Source organism: Stegostoma tigrinum, chromosome 33, assembly GCF_030684315.1.
Source record: "Stegostoma tigrinum isolate sSteTig4 chromosome 33, sSteTig4.hap1, whole genome shotgun sequence".
Lineage (NCBI taxonomy): Eukaryota > Metazoa > Chordata > Chondrichthyes > Orectolobiformes > Stegostomatidae > Stegostoma > Stegostoma tigrinum.
In genome coordinates this window covers 22,577,650-22,603,644 of record NC_081386.1, presented here as the reverse complement: position 1 = coordinate 22,603,644, position 25,995 = coordinate 22,577,650, and the positions used below count along the sequence as shown (strand labels likewise).

The window sequence follows — 25,995 nt, the reverse complement described above, 5'->3', positions numbered from 1 at the left end:
ACCAGCTTCCACCACTTCCTCTGGCAGCTCATTCCATACACTCACCACTCTCTGCATACAAAAACTGGCCCCTTTCGGTCCCTTTTAAAATTTTCCCTCTCACCTTAAACCAATGTCCCCTAGTTTTTGACTCCCGTACACTTTTTTATTCTCTGCAACCCTTTTTGGTTCCTTGTCCTCAATTAATTATCCAAGTCCCTTTAAAAATTATTTCTGGAATCAGTTTCCAACATTTTTTTCATTTACAATATTCCAGATCTTGACAAAAGCAAATGAAGCAAAACTCAACTGCCAGTCCAGATCTTTTGTCAAGTATCTGAAATCAATGACACCCCAAAACCATTTACTAAAACACCTGCTTCAGTCCTGATCTAACCACTATCAAAACATCTCATCAATTTTGTAAATACCTCAGGTCACTTCTCATCTTTTGCTGCTCCAATGAGAACAGTCCCAACTTCTCCAGATACTACTCGTAAACAAGTCCCTTGTCCTGGTAAAACTCTCCTGTGCGTATAAAGGAGTAGGAGTAGTCAATTCTTAAGATCCATGGAAAATCATCCAACTCCACATCCCTCCTTCCCACTTTCTTCCCCTACCCTTTGATCCCTTTAGCCCCTAGAACCATATCTAACCCATTCTTGAAAACATTCAGTGGATTGGCTTAACTACATTCTACAGCACAAAATTCCACAGATTAACCAGATTCTGGGTGAAGAAATGTCTCATCTCAGTCCTAAATGGCCTGCCTTGTATCTTTGGACTATGATCCATTATTCTGGACCAGTCACAGGAACATCCTTCCTGCATTGACCTTATCTTATTCTGATGGAATTTTATCAGTTTATATAAGATCACCCCTCATTCTTCTAAACTTCAGTGCATATAGTCCTAACAGATCCAATGTCTCTTCATACATCAGTCCAGCAAACCTTTATTGTGCTCCCTCCATGGCCAGAACATCATCTTTCAGATAAGGGACCAAAACTGCACACAACGATCCAGGTGTGGTGTCACTAAGGCCCTGTACAATCGCAATATGTCCCTCCTCTTGTACTTGAATCCTCTCGCTGTCAATCTTCTTCACCATCTGCTGTACCTACATGCTCACTTCAGCAATTGGATGTACAAGGACACCCAAGTCTCTCTGCAATTCTACCTTTTCCTGATGTATTGTCATTCAGGTAACAACCTACCTTCCTGTTTTAGTGACCAGAGTGGATAATCTCACATTTATCCATATTCTAAACAAACCAAGCCTGAATGCTGCCAAAGTCTTGCTGGATATGTGCATGGGTTGCTTTATTACTTGAGGAATTGGAAACAGAGAAATTAATCACCAACTAGTACACATTCAATGACACGAGGTCATTGGCTGCAGCAGCTAGAGATAATTGGGTTTAAGATGCTGGTCTGAGGAATTCCCGAAGCCAAGATGATTAGCCTACATCCACCACACTTGGCTTCCTTTAGTACGTATGATTCCAGTCTCTCGAGGTAGCACCTCTTCAACTTTAGTTTTGCAAAATTCCTAGATACCAGACTCAGTCAAAAGCTGCTTTTGTTGTCTGAGGGGAAGTCACTCTCACCTTTCATCTCATTTCAATTCATCTCTTTTATTCATATTTAAAAAAAGGCTTCTACATAATCTGGTACCAAGAGGTCTACGTGGAGTCAATGACCAGTCTTGATCATCGAAGCAGTGTATTATTCTCGAACAATGTATCTCCAACTCAACCCTACATCATCACTTTGTTACTGCCGCATGACAAGTCAAATCAGCATTTTGCATAAGCCTCCTGTCCGTTATCAGCAAGTTCCCCTTGTATTTTAATAAACATTATTTTTAAACAAAAAAGAATAAGTTGTTTGAGTTAATCTGTTTCCACATGAATCAATTTATTTTATTTTTATGTATTCAAAGGATGCAGGTGCGACAGGCTGGACCAGCATGTATTGGCTATCCCAAACTGCCTCTGAAAATGTGGCGGTGAGCTGCTTACTTGAACCATGGCAGGCCATGTGACTTAGGTACATCCATAGTGCTGTTAGGGAGGGATTCTGAAGTGACAGTGAATGGGACTATAGCTCCAAATCAGGACAGTGTGTGGTTTGGAACGAAACTTGCAGATAGCAGTGCTCTGATATATTTGCTGCCCTTGACCTTCAAATGATAAAAGTCACAAATTTAGAAGGTGCAGCACAAGCAGCCTGGGTGAATTTCTGCAATGCATCTTGTAGATGCTACACAATGTTGTCATTGTGTATCAGGAGTGGGAGACTGAATATTAAAGGTTTTGAATGCAATGTCCCCTCTAAGCTGTGTGGCAGCGCACAGACAGAGCCATTCTAATGTTGTGGGCAAGGTGATCATTGCAGTTACAGCAATCATAGTATTGACTTCTGGTTCTGGAATTCATTGCCATACAGGGGCCTCAGAGGTCTGCACAGCCAGGACAAAAATCAGAGGAAACACTGATTAGATGGGGCGCCAATTGAGTGTGCTGCTTTCTCCTGGATGATGTTGAGTTTCTTCTTCCATCTTTTCCCTATTGTGTTGATCATAGTTATATTTTCAAAAATCCATAGACTGCATGCAGTGCAGACAGAATCTACATGGCCCATCAAGTCAGCACCGATCCTTCGCAGATCATTCCATCCAGACTCTCACCCCACCATATTTACATGGCTAATCCACCTATCCTGCTCATTCCTGTGATAATGTAGCACAGCGTAACAGGGTCAATCTACCTAGCCTTTTTGGACTTTAGGAGGAAACCACAGCACTCAGCCGAAACCTAGAACAATGTACAAACTCCACACAGACTGTCACCCTAGACTGGAATCGAACCCAAGTCCCTGGTGCTGTGAGGCAGCAGCACCAGCCACTGGTTGAGATTTATCAACAAGAATATTTTTTTTAAAAAAAACTTTGCGTACATCTTCCTTGCCTTTCAGAGTAATGCATTTCAAACATGATACCAATGACATTTCTTTGAAACATCACAAAAAAAATGCACGTATGTTTTCCAAACATTGTTCTTAACGAGAATGATTTTGGATGCACAAATAATCACGTTTTATCAGAATTTTTCACACTTTTTTCCTGTTTACATTGCATAATATCCCCATTATGTTTGTGTACATTTAGAAAAGATTAAAATGTTTCACAGATTTTCCAGACCAGTGCACAGCATAGTTTTGCAGGGGTATGCTTGGCACTTTATGAAAAGGTATATCTGACAATACTCTTCTCAGAGTCTACAAAAAAATCAACATAATATTCATCATTAAACAGTCTGAGGAAAAGGTTTAAGGCATGTCAGAACAAACCAAAACTTTGCAGTCAACAGACAGAGCCCAGGAGGATGAGCATATGACAACCCACAACAAGAGACATTTATTTTAGAAAAATCAAAGGAAGAAAACTGCATTGATCTGACGGACCAATGGCCATATAATCCGAATTTCAAGAGCAACGTACAATAGAAGTTACCTGATCTGGAGTGAAAAGCAAGTGCTTCTACTCCAGAATTCATAATTATGTCCACCTTCTTGGAGCCCCATATAAGTGAGTTACCACCCTCGTCCTAAGTACCAACCAAACAGCAGCAAAACTGACATTTAACAGACTGAGGACTCAGCCAATTGGATATATTTACCCCAAATATCTCTTTGATTAAACAATTTATTAAGGAAGGGGAGAGAGAGAGAGAGAGAGAGAGATAGAGATAAAGATAAAGATTGAACAGTTCAGGAAAATGTCCACTCTTTCAGCAAATAGTTCAAACACAAGAAAATGTCACAATATATCTGAAACAGCACACTTGTGCCCAATTTGGTACCTGACTCCACCCAGTCTCCCGATGTGTGAAGTAGTTTAATAAGATGCTGCAGCCCATGTCAGTGAAAGGAGATAGTTGAGATATTTGAATGGTTTAAAATAAATAAGGAGGTATTAGATAGGCTGTTTGTACTTTGAACTACTAATTAGGCAACAAGAGTAGATGAGATGTACATAAGGATACTGGACTAAGTGAAAGAGGAAATTGTCCAGCAACTGGCTGCAATTTTCCTGAAACTCTTTTCTGGTGCCAGGGACTGGAGAATTGTAAAGGTTACACTGTTCCTCAAGAAAATGTGTAGAGATAAGCTAAGCCACTGCAAATCAGTCAGTCTAATCATACTAGTAAAGGTTTTAAAGACAATAATTTCAGATAAAATAATAGTCACTTGGGCAGATACTCATCGAGTAAAGTAAGCAAGCATGAATTTGCTTTTTTGATTAACTTGCTTGATGTTTTTGATGAGATGACAGGGTTGATGGGGGTAGTGCTTTGATGTGGTGGGTATGAACTGCCAAAACGCATTGACAAAGTAGCATACAAAGTTATGAACAAAATTAAAGATAATGGAATAAAAGGAACAGTAGCAACATAGATGTGAACAGTTGGCTTTTCAGGCTGGAAGATGATTTATAATGGAGTTCACCCATGAATGTGTTGGGACCCCTGATAAATATTGTGTGGCCATTCCTTGCAGCACAATTTCAAAATTTGCAAAATGCTACGAAATTTGGAAGCACTGAAAAACATGAGGAGAATCACACCGATCTTCAAAAGGGCATAGACAAGTTAGTACAGTGGGCAGACATGTGGCCGACAAAATTTAATACAGAAAGCTAAGAAGTGATTTGTTTTGCTAGAAAGAATGCAGGGAGACAACATAAAGAGTACAATACTAAAGGAGTACCAGGACCTGATTGAATATGCATGAATCATTAAAAAGTGTCGGACAGGCTAAGGGAGCATTCCATAAAACTTACAGCATCTTGGATTTTTATCTACAGGAGCAGAAAGCACAAAAAGCAAGACAGTTGTTACAGTAAGCCTGCATAAAAAACTGGTTTGACCTCAGCTGCCTCTAAACACCAGACGAAGCATCACACTTGAGAGAGAAATGTAAAGGCACTAAGGAATGTACAGACAGCTTCACAAGAATGATTCCAGAGATACAGTACACCAATTACATAGAAAGAGAAGATTGCTTACACTGAAAGGGAATTTGAGACAGGAACTCAAAGGGCCTAGACAGACTCAAAGGCCAGACTATTCCCACTGTGAGAATGATCAAGACTCAGAGGACACAGATATAAGGTAATCAGCAAAAGACACAATAGTGATAAAGTGAGAGCTTAGGATCGGCAACGCAATGCCTCAGAGTGTGGAGGTGGCAGGGTGATGGAGGCTTTCAAAAAGGAAGCAGATCATCCACTCAACAAGAAAAATTCAGGAAATAGGTCAGGCAGTTACCCTAATCTTTCCTTCAGATAGCCGGCATAGACACAACAGGCCAAATGGCCCCTTTCTGTGCGGTAACCAATCCATAGTTCTAGAAGAGATAATAGGAACTGCTGAAGAAGGGTCTAGGCCCAAAACGTCAACTTTCCTGCTCCTAAGATGCTGCTTGGCCTGCTGTGTTCATTCAGCTCTACACCTTGTTGTCATAGTTCTAGAATCAGGTTTGTGTTCATGACTGGTGCATTACTAATATCACCATTGAGATGCAACAGTTCAATACACAAACCCTCCCCACCCTCTAATGTAGACTCCTGCTTGTAAACAAAAATACATGTGGTGGTTGGGTGATATATCTTTACGCGTCTCTTCACAATGCATTTAACAGCTAACGTGGATCTGAGTTAGGGAAATTATTCATGAAGCTGCTTTCAACTTTTTGACAAGTTCTGGCGCTTCAATCCAAATTAAAGCCGTCATTCCGACAGGAAGACAAATGCGCAAAAACAGCATCTTTTATTCTGCCCATCCACTTTAATCCCCGTTCCTCCCCGTTCTCAATTTCGTCAATCCTCCTACCAGCTAAATCATTCTCGAATGAGTCTTTTCGGCTTCAATTTCTGATTTTATCTCTTCCACACGCCTGCTTCTCAATAGTTTCCTTCCACTGTAATTCCGCAACCCTAGCAATCCCAAATAAAAACCGAAAACCATAGTAAACCCAGGCAAACATCTCTACACTCTATCACAATCAGCCTCTTTTACTTATAAGTGATATTGAAAGGATACGCGAGATCAGACTAACTTCAATTCTACCTGAGCACATGGACCTGCGTTTATTTTTCAGCGCACATCAATATCCATTGCTATGACAAAGGCATCTCACTCCAATTCGTTACAGATATTTTTAAACTTTCTGCATCATCTAGTCAATGATTCCGCCCCTCCCGCACTTTACGTAAAATCCCCGCCACCCCAAAAACCACCAGTTTTGCACAACAGTAGTAACACACGCAGTCACCCAGCCCTCCCTACCGAACCCAAACACGAGCACATGGAGTCTGTTTGAGAGTCGGATCGGTCTGTGCTGTAGCCCTCAGGGATGTAGACTTCACCACCACCAACTGCCTTTACCGCTCCCCCCAACTTCCCACTTCCCCTCCATCAGGAAGGAGCAACAGACACTGAAGGTCACCGACGGACAACACGCAAATGATGATGATAATGATCATCATCATCATTATTACGTCTTAAACGAACAAACAAGCCGCAACGAAGTCCAGAATGGAAGGGAGAGAAGCTGTGAAAGGGAGGGGGGGTGGTAACACTCCTCTCTCACCTTCCGAAAATATCACGATTAGAATCCAAGTCAAGACGCTGTGCCAACAGAGCTGTCCGAGCGCCATGTAAACACGCTGTGATCATCCAGAAGGAGGAACGAGGTGGATGAAAGACTTAAAAGAGCGAGAGAAGCAGGGCGCGGGTGGGGGAGGGAGGGGATGGTGGGGAGGAGACAATCTTCAAAAGAAACCGCTGGCAATGCGAGAGCTCTTGCCTCTATCATCTATCGCCATCTTGTGTGTGCGCGTGCGCAACTAATCGCGCGCACCCGTGCCTCGCGCCCCCTCACCGCTAGCGAACCGTTGTTGGTGTAGCGCGTGCGCAGTGCAGGCCCTGGACGGTTGGGTGTTTCTTGGCACCCCCCCGCCGCCTTCAATGGGAGTCCACTCATGGATCCGTCCCCAAACTATGGATATCGCATCGTTTCTTTTGCAGCCTCATTAAATGTCCTGTGTACATTGTTCATTGCAACCAGCTTCAATTGCACAAATAACTCCCAGGAGTGCAGTGCAGCCTTATTGCGGTTTTCCCACTTCCCCGCAGCCCTATTTCATGAAATCGGTGCTTTCCGATGATGTTCGGACACAGGCCGGGGGCTGTTTTGTGGAGGGAATTTGAGTTTACCACTCTTTATGGACCGAGGTTTAAATCTCTTTAGTGGATGAGTTTGAAATCAGTTGAATTCTCACCCACCTGGTTTGTCTTACCCAAATCTGCCAGCTGCTTTAGGTCACCGTTTGGGGAACAAACACAGAAATTACTGGAAAAGCTCAGCGGGCCTGGCAGCATCTGTGGAAAGAATTCAGTTAACTTTTGGGGTCTAGTCCTCAGAACTTCCTCAGAACACGGGGATCTTGACCAGGTAGAAAGGTCCTAAAGATGACCGATTTTGATGTGAATTTCTTCTCTGATTACGAAATATCAATTCATTTACACTTGAAACAATTCTTAAAAATTCATTCTGCCAGCTTATTTGCCCAAGTTATTAAATTGAACTTTGTATATTGGTAATTATCAGTAGAAAATCCACATTTTAGTTCAACTTTGTTGAAACGAAGTCATCAGGAACAGAATTGAATGCAGAGCCATATCTGTTTCATGAGGAGTTCACCTGCTTTGGCACACCTACGTTCCTTTTCAAAACATTTCATCGTTCCCTCATTTTGATGGAAATTTCCGGAGTTGTTTGTCTCAACCTGGAATCTGACCTATTTAATAGATTTGCTATTGCTAATCTTTTATACTAATTCTCCTCTTTTTGGCTAATTGTGTTTTCGATCCCACCTGGTGTGATCTACAGTAAAAAAAAGTAAGAGCTACTTCTGCGGCTAAGGCGTGGTGATGACAAAAACTTCCAAACCAGGCCGCAATCCATAGAATTAAAGGTGAGAGCTCATATATCTGCCAGCTTTATACTTCCCAAATTAATTAATTTCAGATTAATTAATTTTTAAAAAGTAATTCTGTCTCTTTCTGTCCACATTATGGTGTAAGGTGTGTACTTGAAATATAAATGCCATTTATTTAGAGTTTGGATTTGTTTGTATGAGGGTGTTTAACAATTAACTTGTTAGACTTTATGGAAACATGACTTTTTAAACCAATATGAAAGAGAATGTACCAGTGTTAATTGTATGGATTTGTTTGCAGTAGGATAGTTTATTGGTGGACAGACTAATTTCAAGGTGCATTAGTTGACTTTCATTTAGAAGAATCAGTTTTTTTTTAAATTTTTTTGACCCCGTAGCTTGGAAAGGTTTTTGCTTCTTGTTCACAGAAGTCCTAAGTGGAGTTAGATGTAAAATTAAATTTCCTCAGTAGTAGATGCAATAATTAAAATAATGAAGAAGCAGGTTAATTCAGTGTAAGCAGTTTGGTGTACAAGTTCCAGACCAGAAGTTTGGTTACAACAGTGAAGAAGTTATTTGAAGCTGAGAAAGTCTAGGCTCCCTTCTGTGAATAATCAGAGACAAAGAGGCTAGCAAATACTCAAAACTGGGAATTGAATTAAATAGTTCAATGAAACCTACAAATATGATAGAGAATGGAATTCTCTTAAGTGTTTGAGTGATGTAATGTGTTAGCTATTTTTACTGTATACTTTGAACACATACAAATGGTTCTCTAGCTTGATTTTATTCAGTTTTATCTCATTTACTTTGCATATTAAATGTCCTTTTTTGTGAATACTAGATTTGTAGCATTGTGTGGTTGCGTTTCAGTGAAAGATCACCTTGTTAAATAAAACTAAAATAAAGTATTCTGTATCAAGCCAAATTTCAGCTTGGCTCTAACTTGCTCAGTAGTAATATCGGCTGGGATCATAACAACTGGGAGCTCATCTGAGATCTAAATTCACAGCATTTAAGAGGGATCTATGAGTTTTGTTTTAAAGTAAATAGGTATGTGGTAAATCTGTACAAAAAAAACCTTATTGCATGGTATTTGAAGACAGCTTTAAATGTTGCTGAGTGTTTTTTAGAAGTGGAAGAAGTAGCAGTAGATTATTTTAAATCTTGACTAAAGCTAAGCTGAGAATTAGCACTCATTTGAAGATTGAAGTAAAAGCAGCAGCATCTCATAAGGGCGAGGTGGTAGTAGGAACTGCAGATGCTGGAGAACCTGAAATAACACAGTGTAGAGCTGGATGAACACAGCAGGCCAAGCAGCATTAGAGGAGCAGGAAAGCTGTCTGGACCCTTACCAAAACGTCAGCTTTCCTGCTTGTCTGAAGCCCACAGCTTGGCCCACTGTGTTCATCCAGCTCTATACCGTGTTATCTCATAAGGATAGGATGCTAGAAGTGATTATCTAGCATTTAGACTTTGAAGAAAAGAAACCTGAAATTGGAATGAAATTAGCTAAGATGTAATTAGAAATGAAAAGACTTGTTTTACAGGTCAAGGAAAAGCAGAGATTAGTAGAAAGAACAGAGAATCATGAATGTTTAACTGGAAAGGGAAGAAAAAGAAAACAGGGGATAATGGGAATCAAGGTAAAAACAGAAAAATGGAAATTGAAGAAGATAAAAAGCTGAGTGAGTTGGAATTTTTAAAAATGAACTCAAAAGAGTTAGGAAACTTAGACAACTTGAGTTGGCAAAAGAAAAGCTTAGGAGTGAAAAAGAGAGGAGGACATATTAGTCCAGAGGATAATTCTGATTCCAGTGAGACTTTTGATTTTAACTAAGAATCTATGCTTAGTAACTAAATTTGAGGCTGGAGTCAAAAGATATTTCACCTCATTTGAGTAGGTATCTGGACAAACGAAGGTCCAAACCTCTTTTGGCCACTTAATGTTACAGAGTGGTTTAATAGAAAAAGCTATGATTACGTAAGCCAGTTTGTCAGAGAAACAGTTTGCAGAGTACAAAACTGTCAAGGTGATAATTGTTGCTTGTGAGTTTGAAGTTTAGCAATTAAAATTTAGGACTACAAGGCAAAAAAACCTAATCAGACATTTGTGGAATTTACAAGGGAGAAAGCGATGCGGTGAGATCAGTGGTTTAGATCACTCAAGCTCAAGAAAATTTTTAAGAATGTAAGGAGAATTACGATCATAAAAGAATTCGGAACAAGCAGTCCTGAACACTTTAATGCTTGATGCTCAACTAAGTAAGTTTTAAAGGCTAGAGAAGCAGCAATTCTGACAGGTAGACACTACGAGGTGGGGAGATGATCATATGGAAATCCACATGGAAATTGGAGGATTAGAAGATGTATGTACATAAGAGGTATCAATTTCAGAGAACAGACAGAAGGAAGCCAAAGGAATAAAGGGAAAAGGCTGTAGTCAAAAAGCGATAGAAAAAAGTTAACATATTTCTCTTGTAATAAGACTGGACATAGTAAAGCCAGTTGCTGGAAATAAAATGGGGGACCGATTGCAATAATAGGAATGTCTGAACAGCATTCAGAAAAAGAGTTGGGTATTACAAGTGTGGCATTAGCACAAAGAGAACACATTTCTTTAGAATGTACTAAGAAAGAAAAGATGACTCAGGACAGACGTGGAGATTATTTTTTGAAATATTTATTGGAGGTTTTGAGTGATTTATATCAAAAGTGGAGGTATCTCCTTGTTCTTTGAATCAAGAAAGTAAACCAATTTTTACGTTGCAAATACCCAAAGAAATGATGACTAGTTTGGGAATAAAACAATTTTCATGTCTGCTTATTGCCCATAATCTCAAGATGCTTTGAAAAAATGGTATTGGACTTTGAAAGTCACACCTGGAGCTTATTATTATTGTTATTATTATTATGAATGTCTATATGATTGTGATGATGGAGTTCCTTTTGTTTCTATTTTTGTTTAGGGACCCCTGAAGCATTCACAGTCCTTTTGAACTGGAATATGAACATGAAACCAGAGGATCTTCAAACTGATTCGAGAAAAGTTTCAAATATCAAAGCTCAGAAACTATGAACCACCTACTGCTGGCCTCTACCATCCCTCGACCTCTTCATCTTCAACTGCCATCATGACATCAATTGCCTTAATTTCTCAACCCCTTTCATCTACTCCAAATTCTCCCCAGTGGAACGAACAGCTCCTTACTCCCTCCACTCTCATGCCAACCTCACCATTAAAACTGCTGATAAGGGGGAGTGCGGTGGTAGTATGGTGTACTGACCTCTACATCACTGAGGTCAGACGCCAACTCTCCAACATCTCCTCCTACCATCCCCTAGATTATGACCCCACCCCTGACCACCAAACCCATCATCTCCCAGACCATCAATATCTTCATCACCTCAGGAAACCTCCCATTCACAGCCTCCAACCTGATCGTTCCCCAACCCCGCATTGCCCATTTCTATTTCTTACCTAAAATCTACAAACCTGAATGCCCTGGTCCACTCATTGTCTCTGCCTGCTCCTGCCCCACTGAACTCATTGCCGCCTACCTCTTTTCCGTTTGTTTCCCCCAGCCCAGGAACTCCCCACTTATAGTTGGGACACTACCCCATGCCCTCCACCTTCTTCAAGACTTTCAATTCCCCAGCCCCCAACACCTCATCTTCACCATGGACATTCACTCTCTTTACACCTGTATCCCCTAAAAGCCCTCCATTTTTCCTCTCCCACAGGTTCAACCAGTTCCCCTCAATTGAAACACTCACTCACTTGACGGAATTTGTCCTCACCCTCAACAACTTTTCCTTTAACTACTCCCAGTTCCTACAAACCAAAGGTTTGGGCACCCACATGGGTCCGAGCTCTCTTTGAAGGATACGTGGAACAGCCCCTCTTCCACAGTTACACTGATACCATCCCTCACCTTTTCCTCTGCTACATTGATAATTTTGTGGGCGCTGCCTTGTGTTCCCATGAGGAGCTCAATCTGTTCATCCACTTCACCAACACCTTCCAACTTGACCTCAAATTCACCTGGACCATCTCCAACACCACCCTGTCCTTTCTGGACCTCTCTGTCTTCATCTCCAGCAACCGACTCCAGTAGCTCCCTTGACTACGCCTCCTCTTGCCCACCCAATTCCTCTGCCTCTGCTGCATCTGCTCCTGGAGTGAAGCATTCCATTCCCAGACATCTCAGTTGTCCTCCTAATTCAAGAATCATGACTTCCCCTCACATTATTCATAATGCCCCAAACATATCTCCTGCATTTCCCATACCTCTGCCCTGAAACCTCCTCCCCACTAACAACAACAGGAATAGAGTACCAGTGATCCTCACATACCACCCCACCAACCTCTGAATCCAATGCACCATCCTCTGCCACTTTTCCCACCTGCAATTAGACCCCACCACCAAAGAGATATTCCCCTCCCAACACCTATCTGCTTTCTGTAGGGACCGTTCTCTCCATGACTCCCTCATCTGCTCCGTATTCCCCACCAACCCCACCACTGACACCTTTCCCTACAACTGTAGGAAGCGCTACACCTGTCCTCTTGTCTCCATCCAAGGGCATAAACAACCATTCCATTGTCAGACAGGGATTCACCTGTATGTCTTCTAACCTGGTCTACTGCATCCATTGCTCCCGATGTTGCCTCCTCTACATCAGAGAGACCAAGTGCAGACTCAGTGACAGATTCGCAGAGCATTTGTGCTCTGTACTCTCCAATCAACACTATTTTCCGGTTGCCAGCCATTTCAACTCCTCTTCCCACTCCCTCAGTGACATATCCATCATGGGCCTCCTCCAATGTCACAATGAGGTGACATGACAGTTGGAGGAGGAACACCTTTTATTCCACCTCAGGAGCTTACAGCCCAATGGCCTCAACATAGAATTCACTAGCTTCAAAGTATCCTGACCCCAGCCTCGTCCCAAGTCCAGCCCTCACTCTCATCCTGTCTCCTGGACGTGATACAGCCTGTCCATCTTCCTTCTCACCTGTCAGCCCCACCCTTCCCTTTGACCGATCTCCACAAACTCCTACCTGCATCCACCTATCACCCCCCACCAACCTTCGCCAAGCCCCACCACTCCCACCAAAAAAGAAGCTCAATTATGTAAATTATGTAGTGATTACACCAACTAGGACAAAGAATCAATGAGTGTGTCATGTTAAAAGTTAGAGATATTATGATAAGGATAATATTCAAAACAAAGGTGTACTTATGGTACTGAAAGAAATAGGCAGTAAAATAGAAGTACCAGAACAACTCGAAAATGAATCAGAAATTGAAAGTTCAAAATTTGACCTTCTAGCAATCAGATTAAATAAAATGGAGGCATTTAAAAGTTAGATAGCAGTATGTTTTTTCCTGCAGGAAAAATACCAAAGTGACTTACGAAGGTTATTACAGAATTGTAAATTAATTTGTGGGAAAAGGTCAGGAAACTGTCTTAGCTGTTCATGATATAATGTATTGCCTATAAAACAACATTCTTATAGACTCAGGTGGAGAGATTACCTCTGATTAAATTCATTATGGACAATTACATTACTGAATTGGGTCATAGTAGCTGGAGCTCACCTATTGTGATGGTGGTGAAACCAGAGGGTCACAAAGATTCCGTATTGATTGTCAGAAAGTCAACGTGAGAACAAAAGTTGACTCACCCCCTTTCCTAGACTGGAAGATTGCATTGCACAAATTGCTCACGCACAATTTGTCATGAAAATTCTTTTGCTTAAAGAATATTGGCATGTTCTGTTGACAGAGCCAATTTAAATTATTTTTGACTCAGTTACAAGATGTGAGCACCTCTTGCTGGGCCAGAATTTATTGTCCATCTCTAGTTGGTCTTGAGATGGTGGTGGTGACCTACTTTCTAAAACTGCTACGCTCTATTTGCAGTCGGCAGACCGAGGTTGCCGTTAGGGAGGGAGTTCCAGGATTTTGACCCAGTGGCACTGAAGGAACACAATATATTTCCAAGTCAGGATGGAAAGTGGCTTGGAGGGGACTTGCAAGTGATCGCGTTCCCATCTACATGCTGCATTTGTTCTTTTAGATGGTAGTGGTCGTGCATTTGGAAGGTGCTGTCTAAGCACTTTGGTGAATTTCTGCACATCACACACAATTGTTGCCACAGAGTGTCAATAGTGGAAGGAGTGAATATTTGTGGATGTGATACAAATCAAGTGTCCTGGATAATGCCAAGCATCTTGAGTGTTGTTGGAGGTGCAATCATCCAAGCAAGCAGGGAGTATTTCATCATAGTCCTGATTTGTGCCTTGTAGTTGGTGGACAAGATTTGGGAGTCAGGAGGTAAGTTCCTTAAAATTTGCAAGATTCCTAGCCTGTGATAAGCCCTTGTAGCCATAATACTTATATGACTAGTCTGTTTCACTTTCTGGTCAATACTAACCCCAAAGATGTTGAGAGTCAGGAAATAAGTGATGGTAATATCATTAAATGTCATTATTGCCTTCTATGAGACCGGATGGACTTACCATAGATCATAGACTCACTATAGTGTGGCAGCTGGCCATTTGGCGCACTTAGTCCACGCTGCCCCTCTGAAGAGTATCCCACCCAAACCCACACCGTTACGCTGTCCCTGTAACCCTGTATTTCCCATGTGTAATCCACCTAACCTACACAATTGTGGGAGGAAACTAGAGCATCTAGAGGAAATCCACCCAGACATGGGGAGAATGTGTGAACTCCATACAGACAGTCATAGAGATGTACAGCATGAAAACAGGCAGTTCAGTCCAACTCATCCATGCCAACTAGATATCCTAAATTAATCTAGTCCTACTTATCAGCATTTGGCCCATATCCCTCTAAATCTGTCATATTCAGAAACCCATCCACTTGCCTCTTAAATGTTGTAATTATACCAGCTTCCTCCTCCATCTCTGCGTGAAAAAGTTGCCTCTTAGGTCCCTTTTAAATATTTTCCTGACACCTTAAACCTAAGCCCTCTAGTTTTGGACTGTTCTTCCCTGTGGAAAAGACCTTTGCAATTTACCCTATCCATGCCCATCATAATTTTATAAACTCAAATGTCACCCCTCAGCCTCTGACACTCCAGGGAAAATAGCCCCAGCCTATTCAGCCTCCTGCTAAAGCTCAAACCTTTCAGCCACTTCAGAAGATACTTGTCCTTGTCACCAAGTGAATAGCTTTGAACATTCATAGCAGGATGTAATAATGGTGCTATCCTTGTGAGGTACCAGTCTTTGTTGCATCAGCGTGCAAACAGTTCCACACATTCATCAGTGTTATGCATAATTCTTATACCTCCACTGTCTGCACTCCCCACTTCTAGGTTTGGCTCTAGAATTATAGAAATCTGAAGCATATTAATGAAATCTAACTTTCCTTAAGAATCCTGAATATGCTGTCATGACAACCGTGACTGAAATCAGTGATGTTAGCATTCATTGGAGTTCAGATTTGAAATCTTTGCTTGTGTAGGCACGATGGCCCAAATGGCCTCCATCTGTGCCATACCATTTCTGTGATTCTCGGAGTTTTTGATCTATGTGGTTCACTGACATAAATGATGTACTCACTGAGCTATTGCCAAAAATGTTTTTATGTTCTTTGTGAAATGCAGCTCTTCCTATATAACCAGTCCACATTCACCTCATCTGTTTCCACCTTCACCACCCCAAACATGTTTGTTCACAACCCTTGTCTTCCTTTGACTTCTCAATTTTTCAAGTTCTACCATCTCAAAGAACTAGAGCTGTATATCCAAGGGAACCCCACCACTGCATGTTCCCCATCAATCCATATGCTTACTTGTCTTGGAACTATATCACCATTCCCACTGTCAATAGTTCAAAGTCCTGAAAGTTCCTCCTCAACAATACTGTCAGCTAATGCCACGTGGAGTGCAATGGGACAAGAAGGCGGCTCATTACCACCTTCTTGAATGCAGTTATGGATGAGTGAGAAATGCTGACCTAGCCAGCAATGAGTGCATATCATGCATGACTAAATGTTTAAAAACTATCTCAAATACACCCAGTCATGCATTCCAAACATAGCCGTGCCATACATAATCATGCAGCCTTCCCACACTAACTGTCTAGTCAGATCTCTCAAATCTGGCCATCCCAGATATAAAATGTTTCCAAACTCAGCTCATTGAAAAGATAAAAACTAAAAGAACTGCGGATGCTGTAGATCAGGAACAAAAACAAAGTTGCTGGAAAAGCTCAGCAGGTCTGGCAGCATCTGTGAAGGAGAAAACAGAGTTAACGTTTCGGGCCTGGTGACTGAGGAAATGTCACTGGACCCGAAACGTTAACTCTGTTTTCTCCTTCATAGATGCTGCCAGACCTGCTGAGCTTTTCCAGTAACTTTGTTTTTGTTCATTGAAAAGATATACTGCCATTAGGAAGGTCAGGATAGGAAGACATGCCAGTAATACTTAAATTCTGCAAAAAAAGACCCATTTTTTTCACTAATTGCATTACTAGCTTTGAGCAAAAAAGTTTATAAGATATCTTTAAAGACAAAGCTAACTCTTTAATAACTGTGCAGCTCAAATGTAATAAATCATTTCTCATTACAATGTGGTCTGCTGCTTTATTTAAAAACACATCTATTTAAACAACTATCATTTCAACACTTAAAAGCATCTTTCTGGATGACAGCAAATAATTTACTATTTTCTTTCCTTTTTTTATTCAAAAGAATCTAAAAATATTGGAGAGTCTGGAATTGGGCCAGTAGAAACTCAATGCAAAGTGTGACCTGACAACTGTATTACTTTTGTTCAAACTTGACTACCGAATAAAATGCAACAGTAGATCTCACCCAGTCTTTCACTGATGAATGAGTTTCTTATCTGTCACAGAGCTTGGAGTAGACTATAAATGGTGTTGTGGATTTTTAATCATCACAGTAGCTATGCATAGCTTCAGTAGAGGTGATTGATCTGGAGAGATTCTTTCAGCAGAAAGATAGGCAGGCTTCTGAGAACTGCTCAACAGAGAAGAGAAGGGAATAATAGTCAAAGGACACATCTTAAAAAAAACTCTGCAATTCAAGCAACGTCATGCAGACCCAAAGGATAAAAATGTTGCATGCACTTACAACTTTAGACTTCAGTGCATTCTGCAGGTTTGCCAAAAGTCCCAAAGCTTAAAGTATTCTAAGAATGGATCTTTCATGCTTCATGTTTTAATTGAACCAGTAAAGGTTTAGATTTTCCTCAGAATTGTGTGTAATGTCAAATTCGATTCAGTTGGACCTGGTAACTTAGCTGTGCTCCTGCCCAATTTTATTACAAGATTGTGGCACATTCTCAGTGTTATTTGTATCATATATAGGCAGACAGCGTCTGGGTTAAGGAGTGAACTAGTGCTGTTGGAATATTTAAATTGCCGAAACAGCAGGGAGAATAGGGCAGCTGTTTGGGGAAAATAACATAACTGAAGGAAGGTCTGGCTCTGAATGTCAAATGCCTGTGTAAATCTGACAAATCCTGCAACTAGCTGACTAAGACATAGCTTCTGAAATGGCATTTGGCTATTATGTAAGAAAGGCCTACAGAAGAATCTAGTCAAAGGCACATCGATGTTGGATTTGTTTGCTAACCCTGTGACAGGTTCAAAACTGCTGTGATACTTGAACTGATTACTATTTGCCTTTGTAAAGTATTACTTTTGGTACTTAGTCTTACAAAAATATTTGTAGTTATTGATGTTGATCATGTTTGGGTTTGGGTGTGGTCGCATTGAAAAATTATATACATCATTCACAAACAGAAAAAAAAGTCTATTGTTTGCCAGCGCACACTTTCCGGATTACTTCAGGGATGTTGCAAACCCCACACTTTAGTGGAAACTCTTACTGAAATGGCAGTGACAGCAGAGGAGCAGGTATTTAATGTTTCTATGGCCAGATGACTATATCCTATACTTTGGAGAAGCAGCATTATTGTGACATTAACATTAGGTGTGCCATGCTACTGTGGATATTCAAAAAGGAAAATAAGTGTGCTTGCAATGCTAATATTTGATACACGTAACTGCTGATGCAGATGATACCCTTGGTATTGTGGACAGAGATGGAACCAGAAAAAATGAGTAGCGAAGAGCTTGACCATCATTGTCACTGCCATCTCTGTGGTGCTGGCTCAATTAGAGTTATTGCAGATAACACTGTTACGCAAATGCTTCATGTTGACCTGAAGTTTATGGAGGTAGCTGCTCTTAGTTATGATCGGAGAACTGTGCCAGAGGCAGTAATATAACAATGAGTGCAGGTCTGCTCTGATGTTCCTTGTTGTGACATTTGAATTACATCAACCATGAAGTACAATATTTGGAAAAATATAAAAGCTAGCCCATGTCATTCATTTTAATTTGACTGGCTAAACTCCTCGTTGTAACTCTGTAACTTGCCCTAAAATGCCATATACAAGTCCGTCCCTATCTTAAGCCATCTCTGTTCTGCTGAAGATTTTTCAACTCCACCATTATAGTAATTTTATTGGAATTCACAGACAATATTTAACTTAAGGAACTACATAAAGATTCCTTGCATATGTTGATTGTCAAAAGGAAAGAAAAAAGAAACAATATCAAAGAGATATTAGATTAAAAACGGGAAAAAAGTTATCCACTTAAGACGCTCATTTACATTGCTGCAATTTCTAAAGAGTAGGCTGGACACGTATGATACAATACCAAATGGATGCCAATTCATTCTAACTCGTATTTTCATAAATGTAACAAAATTTCAATATTAAAATTAAACATGCTAACCATTGAGATGCCCTAAAGGCTTTAGCAGATTGTACACCATGCAGTTGGGCAGTGATCCAGTGAGAGGAGCAGCTTTATGGCATTTAACCCTAAATTCCAACTTAAATGCTTTTTGAGAAAGTTCCTTTGAGTTTGATGAAAGGCTTTGTGTAAAGAAAAAGCATTGTATGTTGCACAGCTGCATTCATTCAAGAGCTGATATAAAATCTCGAATGGCAGTACAGCTTCGGTTCTGTGTGACCAATTAACTTGTTGAATGATTTCAATAGTTAGGAGAGTTGTTTAAGTAACACATGGGTCTTTTATCTGTATGGATGAGCTTGACTTTATTAGTGACAGATCATCCGTCAGTATCCATCCAGTTTTTTAATTTCAGAAAGGCAGTTTATTGCATTGAATGAACTGCAAAAATATAGCTTTGTCAGGTTAGTATCAGGGTATTCTTATTATTATTCTTACACTGAAACTTTGTCCATCCACCCTAACCAACTCCCTGCCATCTCTGTGGTGCAGGCTCAGTTACAGTTATTTCTTGCAGCACTGTTATGCAAATGCTCCATGTTGACCTGAAGTTTATGGAAGTAGCTGCTCTCAATTATGATCAGAGAACTGTGCCAGAAGTAGTGGCAGAACAATGAGTGCTAGTTAGTTCTCATGTTCCTTGTGACATTTGCATTACTTCAACCGTGAAGTATAATATTTGGAGGATGTAAAAAAAAAAGTTTTGCTTTAATTTGACTGTCCAAACACTATATGTAACTGTAACTTGCCCTAAAATGCAGCTACCCACCCCTCCCTCCCTCACTGACAACCTCCATCCCAATTTCCTACCTACACTGACCTTGACTGGCTTCATCCCCACCTCCTTGACCTGTCCGTCTTCTCTCTGCCTGTCTGCTCACCTATCCACTTTCTATCATCACCTCCCCTTCTCTCTGTTTATTTCAGAGCCCCCCGTCCCCACTCTCATTTCTAAACAAGGGTCCAGACCCGAAATGTCAGCATTCCTGCTCCGCTGATGCTGCCTGGCCGGCTGTGTTCATCCAGCTCCACACCTTGTTATCTCAGACTCCAGCATCGTCAGTTCCTACTATCTCTGATACAAGTTTCTTCCCCTTTTAAGCCATCTTTGTTATGCTGAAGATTTCTCAACTCTACAATTAAAGTCATATTATTGGAATTCATGGACAATATTTAACTTGAGGGACTACACAAAGATTCCTTGCATATTCTCCCTGCCACTACCCCTCCCATCTTTCTCTCTCCAGCTGCTTCACATCATTTGCACTTTATTTGCATCAAGGTGGAGAACAACCCAAAATGAAAACTGGAAGAACTGCAGATGCTTTAAATCAGGAACAAAAACAGAAGTTGCTGGAAATGCTCAGCAGGTCTGGCAGTATCTGTTGAGGAAAAAAAAATCAGAGTTAACATTTAGAGTCCAATAATCCTTCCTCAGAACTAGGCAGTTCCTCAGACCAGGCAGCATCAGAGGAGCAGGAATGCTGACCCTTCTTCAGGCCCTTTTGTTTCTGAAGAAGGGTCCTGACCCAAAACGTCAGCTTTCCTGCCCCTCTGATGATGCTTGGCCTGCTGTGTTCCTCCAGCTCCACACTGTGTTATCTCAGACTCCAGCATCGGCAGTTCTGACAATCTCTTCCTCAGGACTAGTTCACAGTTAACGTTTCGGGTCCAGTGACCCTTCCTCAGAACTAGTCATCGGACCCGAAACATTAACTCTGATTTTTTTTCATCACAGATGCTTCACAGACCTGCTGAACAATTCAAAATGAATGGATGAACATTATTTCCTGGAACTCGTATTTATTGCTGAACTTATTCATACAGGAGTCAGAATCTCTAGTGTTAATTAATCACCAGCCCTAATACATAAGTGTTCAGTGTGTTTATATAGACCTGGAAGGCCCTGAGTGCGATCCTCAGTATATGCACTGTTAACAGTTACTCTCGATCACCAGCCACAAGTAAGTGTTAATGAGGATAGTATTGATAAGGTCTGCGAAGTCCCTGTGGTCAAATACACTGCTTAGCATGGTCATTGGTATAACATAGCAACACAAGAGGGATGGGGAAATATTAGCAGTTTAAAAGAAAGTAGCTTTTCAAAAGCAATAAAATGTTCATTGTAGATAACAAGGTGTAGAGCTGGATGAACACAGCAGGCCAGGCAGCGCCAAGGGGCAGGAACGCTGACATTTCAGGCCAAGACCCTTCTGAAGAAGGATCTAGGCCCGAAACATCAGCTTTCCTGCTCCTGTGGTGCTGCTTGGCGTACTGTGTTCATCCAGCTCTACACCTTGTTATCTCGGATTCTCCGGCATCTGCAGTTCCTACTATCTCTGAAAAAATGTTTATTGTCTCTGTTAAATAAAGCATTTCAGATTTCTTTCCGACATCATGCAGAGAAGGAGATCATTCATCCCCTCTTCAATGTACCAGCACTTCAATAGATCTATTCATTTAATCCCATTAGTTTGTTCTTCAAAAGAGAAAAACAGACTGCCTGATTTGCTTTTACATCGTGCCACCATAGGACACACCAAAGTGATTTTCAACCAATTGAGTACTTTTTGAAGTGTGTAGGAAATGCAGCAGCCAATACGTCCTCCGATTTAATATTGGCAGCGAGATCTTCCTTCCTGCTGTTTTTTCAAACAATGAAATATGGAATCTTCAGTGTCCACCTGAAAGGATGAACAAGGCCTCAGACAGCACTTCCAACTACACAGCACTCCCTTCTTGCTGTAAGTGAGTGTGACCTTAGATTTTTGTTCCAGATTCTGGAATGGAATTTGAATTTATAATCCTCTGAAATCAATTGCACAGGTGAAAAACAAAAGACTTTCGGCTGAATTTTACTAGAAATTGGTTGTGTCAATTCTAGTGAGTTTTATGGAGGGTTTCTCTCCATGATCCTAACAAGATTTATCACACTATTTTGTGAAACTTGTCTCAGCAGCAGTGTATCTCATTCCATGGCGCCCTGTTCATCCTATCTATCTTCTTGCCAGAGGTAGAAGTACTCACCACTGCTGAGATGTGGGGGAATTTCTCGTGCCATATTTAAAGTTCTGTCAGTCTGAAACTACCCTGAACTTGAAGAATCACAGCAAACATGGTGGACAGAAGGAAACTGGCAACCCACTTTGCTGTTAGGAACGTGGAGATCCTGGCTAATGTGATGATGCAGAGGAGGGCTATCTTCTTCCCTTTGGACCAGCATAGGAGAACATGGCACCAGACCCCACTTATCTGGTCCAAGACTTCCATCCAGGTCTGTACTGTTTCTGTAGTCTGGAGGAACAGACAGAATATGCTCTCCATAAGTGCCACGATCTTCCCCCGATACCTCTCACTCACTCTAACTCTGCTACTGCGCCTGTTTCACACAGAGGCTTGTGGTCTACCAATCTTAAAATTCCATGCAAATTCTTCCCTCACTCAGTCTCACCCCCAAGACCACTAATCTTGCACGACCTTTGCACATCCTACTCGCTTGGTCCACCTCAACATCTCTGCCCCGACACTATCACCACCCACTCACTACAGTAGCACAAACAGATGGACACTTCATAGGACATAAAACTGTACAGCATGGCAGAGGCCCTTTGGCCCACGATGTTGTGTCAAACTTTTACTCTAAACCTAAGGTCTATCTAACCTCCACCCTTCCCTTATACTATCATCCATATGCCTATGTAATAGCCGCTTAAATGCCCCTAATGAGGCCGACTCCACCACCCTCTCCGGCAATGCATTCCACGTCCCAACCACTGTCTGAGTAAAGAACCTACCTTTGACGTCTCCCAAATATCTACCTCCACTCACTTTCAAACTATGCCCCCTCGCAATAGCTACCTCTACCTTAGGAAAATGTGTCTAGCTATCCACTATCTATACCCGGATCATCTCACACAATCCCTCCATTTGTCCGATTCAAGGAGTAAACTGAACCCAATAATTATTGGGCTGAAAGAACCAAGATGGATGGTGGGCTTCTCAATATTTGTCTTCTCACTTTCCACAAGGAGAGAGGATCCTTGCTGTAGCTGGTCAGAACTATACCTTTTCCTGGGTATTGAAATCTCCATATCCAGGCATCCAAGTAAAAATCATAGCCCTTTGCTGTGCAACTCTCCCATTACTGACCCAGTCACTGTACTCCTAACATGCCCAAACTTCTACCCCATTTTTTTGCAATGTATTCTCTGTTTTGTCTCACATGGGCACCAGTGAAATCTGCACAGCCTCCTCCATTGAGTGGGTAGTCTCACTAAACATAACTCCCTATTGATGAAGAAGCCACAGATCACTCAGAGAATGTACTGGCAAGGCTGCTTCCTGCACCCTCCAGCAGCTTAGATAGTGACATATCATTGGATAGTTTGGCTAGATTGGAGTCAGGAGCATAGGCTTGTGAACACACCAACACCATACCCCCACAGGCAGTCGAGAACGAAACTTGGAGGACTGTTCAACCCTAGGTAGAAGATGACCCCATAGTGTCAGTGATTAACAACTCTATAGAAATACACCAAGCAGACACAAAAGAAGCAGGCAGGTTGGTTGGGTACTGAGCAAACTGACTTTAAGATTGGGGGATTCCAACAGTGTTGTTTGTATTATCCTTTATATGCTATATGAGCATCTGAATGGCTGTATATACAAGTTGGCAGCTGGCATTGGAGAGCCAGATCCAGCGCCCTCAAAAGTCTGCTGGATATATGCACAGACCTACACGCCATTGCTATAGCCATTGGTAACCAGCACGATGGGAGTACAAGTTGAGGACAGTGAACCTAACTCTGGGCAGGACACCGTGAGTATGTTGTGTCCCTCCAGCTACAAATGCCTGCAGGGTTGCTTGACCAATACTTCAAGGCCAACAGACTCCACTGCACAGCAGATTTCCTCCATCCCATTTGCAAAGCCTTGGACTGCACTGGGATATAGTGGAATTCTCGGGGAATATAGGGCAATACATCATCACATTTGTAAATATATGTCCACTTTTCATGATCAGCTGTGTGAGAGAACATCATTCTAGCTGCAACTACAGGAACGAACAGGTTAGCTATCCTTAGTACACAACATTTTATTGTCCGAGGTGTGAAGCATGCAGTTGCTGCACTGTGTGCTGCCTATAGGACTGTTACTATGGAAACTGTATCACAACTGTTAGTGGGCTTGATTTGTGATATCCGATGATGTGGCCAGGAAAGCTTAGAGCCAGGATTTGTACTTCACACAGTCGGTCAACGCAAGATTCACATTCAGCATTTTGTAAACAGAGATGTCTTCAGCTGTACTGTTTGTCTAACTGTTTATAGTACTGTCCTTTGAAAGACTTCACACTGCACAGAGTGGAGGTCCATCCCTCAAAGAATGAAACATCTAGTGCGCTTATCTTGGTCTTGAAAGACAATGGAAGGAATTAGTAATCAAGCCTCAATGAGTGAATCATTCACTTCTAAGTCTGTGTGAACCCTCTCATCCCTGGTCTTCATATGCCCTTGGTAGCCTCTCTCATAACCCCATTGGCTTTGATCTTCGCCACATTCTCAACCTACCTGTTTATTTAACTCTGCAACTTCACACTTTACCTCCTGAGTCCAAGGCATATCACATGCAAACATAGTCATACACTGTCACCTGTACACTGGTGTTTACTGTTGATGGACCACCCCTTCCAAATCCCCCTTTCTCTCCCATGCTGTATTGTCTCCTCCTATATTGCCCCTATTCACAACTGTTATTGCCTTTGCATCCCAACTTGGTGCTTCCAATCCCCAAAATTGAGTTCCTAGCTTCCTTACCACAGCAGTAAGCCCTGATAACTCCCCCTCCTTGATCTGTAATGGGTTGGCACCCAGAATTGATTGTTGGCTCACCCCCTTGATCAAATTGGATGAACAGCCCTAACTGATCTCAGTGCAGCTTCCTGACTAACTTACCAAGATTCCAGAAAATGATTACACAGCACACAGCTGACCCTTGCCTACTCCATAGAGTATAGCAGGGTATGAATCTCTGACCCTGACTGCCCCAAATGGCTGACTGGATGCCTGTTCCACACAAAGTGTGGAAAGTGCAGCATTGAATTACACAACTATATTGTAATTGGATCAGAGACGTGCCACGAGGTTGCAGTGAGGCTGAGGCTGATGCCAGTGCCTGTGGACAGGTGGTTCAGTCTGGCACTGCCCATGCAGTGTGCCCTCAAATGTTAATGGCTGCTATACAAGATGGAGTGCTGGAGGAGTAAGCAGCAAATTGGATTCATCAGGTAATTGCTTAATATTTAATGTTGGGAATTGTTGCTGTCTAGTTTCTACTTGATGATAGTTGAATAGGAAACTGCATAACAATGAGGCAAAATTAGGTAATTGCATGCAAATGGCGCAGTTGGCCTCCAGCAAGATTCTTGCCTTGTTCAACACTTGGTTGAGAATCAGACTTTTTGCTGTCAACCTCAAGAATTTCATTACTGCTGATGTCACATTATTTTCTCAGCTGTCTCACCAGTCCGGCTTTGTTTAGGAGCTAGAAACATTCCATTCTATTAGTTAATGTTAAAGCTTCAGGAATTCAGTCAATTGTTGAAAAAGAATTTTTAAAAATCAGCTTAAGGATAGGAAACAATGAGTGTTTTTCAGAGGAATGATATCAAGATGGAGGTGAAGCTCTGAGTGAGGTACGCTGGGTCTCAATATTATCCATATTTGACAAGTTGTCAAATATTCAGACATATTTTCTGCTTTAGCTCCATTCAGATCTGTACTGTTGTTTTCCTTCAACTTTGTACATTCAAATTGTCATTCTTGATGCAATCATGGTGATATTTTTCAGAATATCGGGCTCGTTTATCCTGCATATATTCCTCATGTTCTTATCCACTGCTGAAGAGAACAGCAATTATAACCCAGTGGTGATGATTCCACAAAGATAATCATTTCAATGTTCATTCATCTAAGTACTTGGGTTAGAGAATAGCTGGCAACCAATGTCTTAAGGAACCAGTTAGATTAACATGCAAACATTAGGAACATTGGAGCAGAAAAAGGGAAGCTAGCCCTGTCAAGCCCATTCCACAATTCAATGAAATCATGGCTGGTCTATGACCTAACTCCATATTGGGGCTTTTGTCCCAGATTATTAACTCTTAAAGAACACACTT

The 25,995-nt window shown here is 41.4% G+C and overlaps 1 protein-coding gene and 1 long non-coding RNA gene across 2 annotated transcripts in view; one reads left to right on the top strand and one right to left on the bottom strand.

Annotated features, from left to right (window-relative positions):
* Positions 1 to 6,877, bottom strand: part of igdcc4 (immunoglobulin superfamily, DCC subclass, member 4) — a 126,724-nt gene extending 119,847 nt beyond the window's left edge. The window contains exon 1 of the mRNA XM_048563125.2: positions 6,637 to 6,877. Within this exon, the coding sequence (XP_048419082.2) occupies positions 6,637 to 6,703 (67 nt within the window). The 5' untranslated portion in view covers positions 6,704 to 6,877. The remainder of the gene's footprint in view (positions 1 to 6,636) is intronic.
* A 123-nt stretch (positions 6,878 to 7,000) lies between these two features.
* LOC125467375 (uncharacterized) lies at positions 7,001 to 13,720 on the top strand. Its single transcript, XR_007250623.1, has 3 exons — positions 7,001 to 7,500; positions 7,939 to 8,023; positions 10,957 to 13,720. It is a non-coding gene; the product is annotated as an uncharacterized LOC125467375 (long non-coding RNA).
* The last annotated feature ends 12,275 nt before the right edge of the window (positions 13,721 to 25,995 follow it).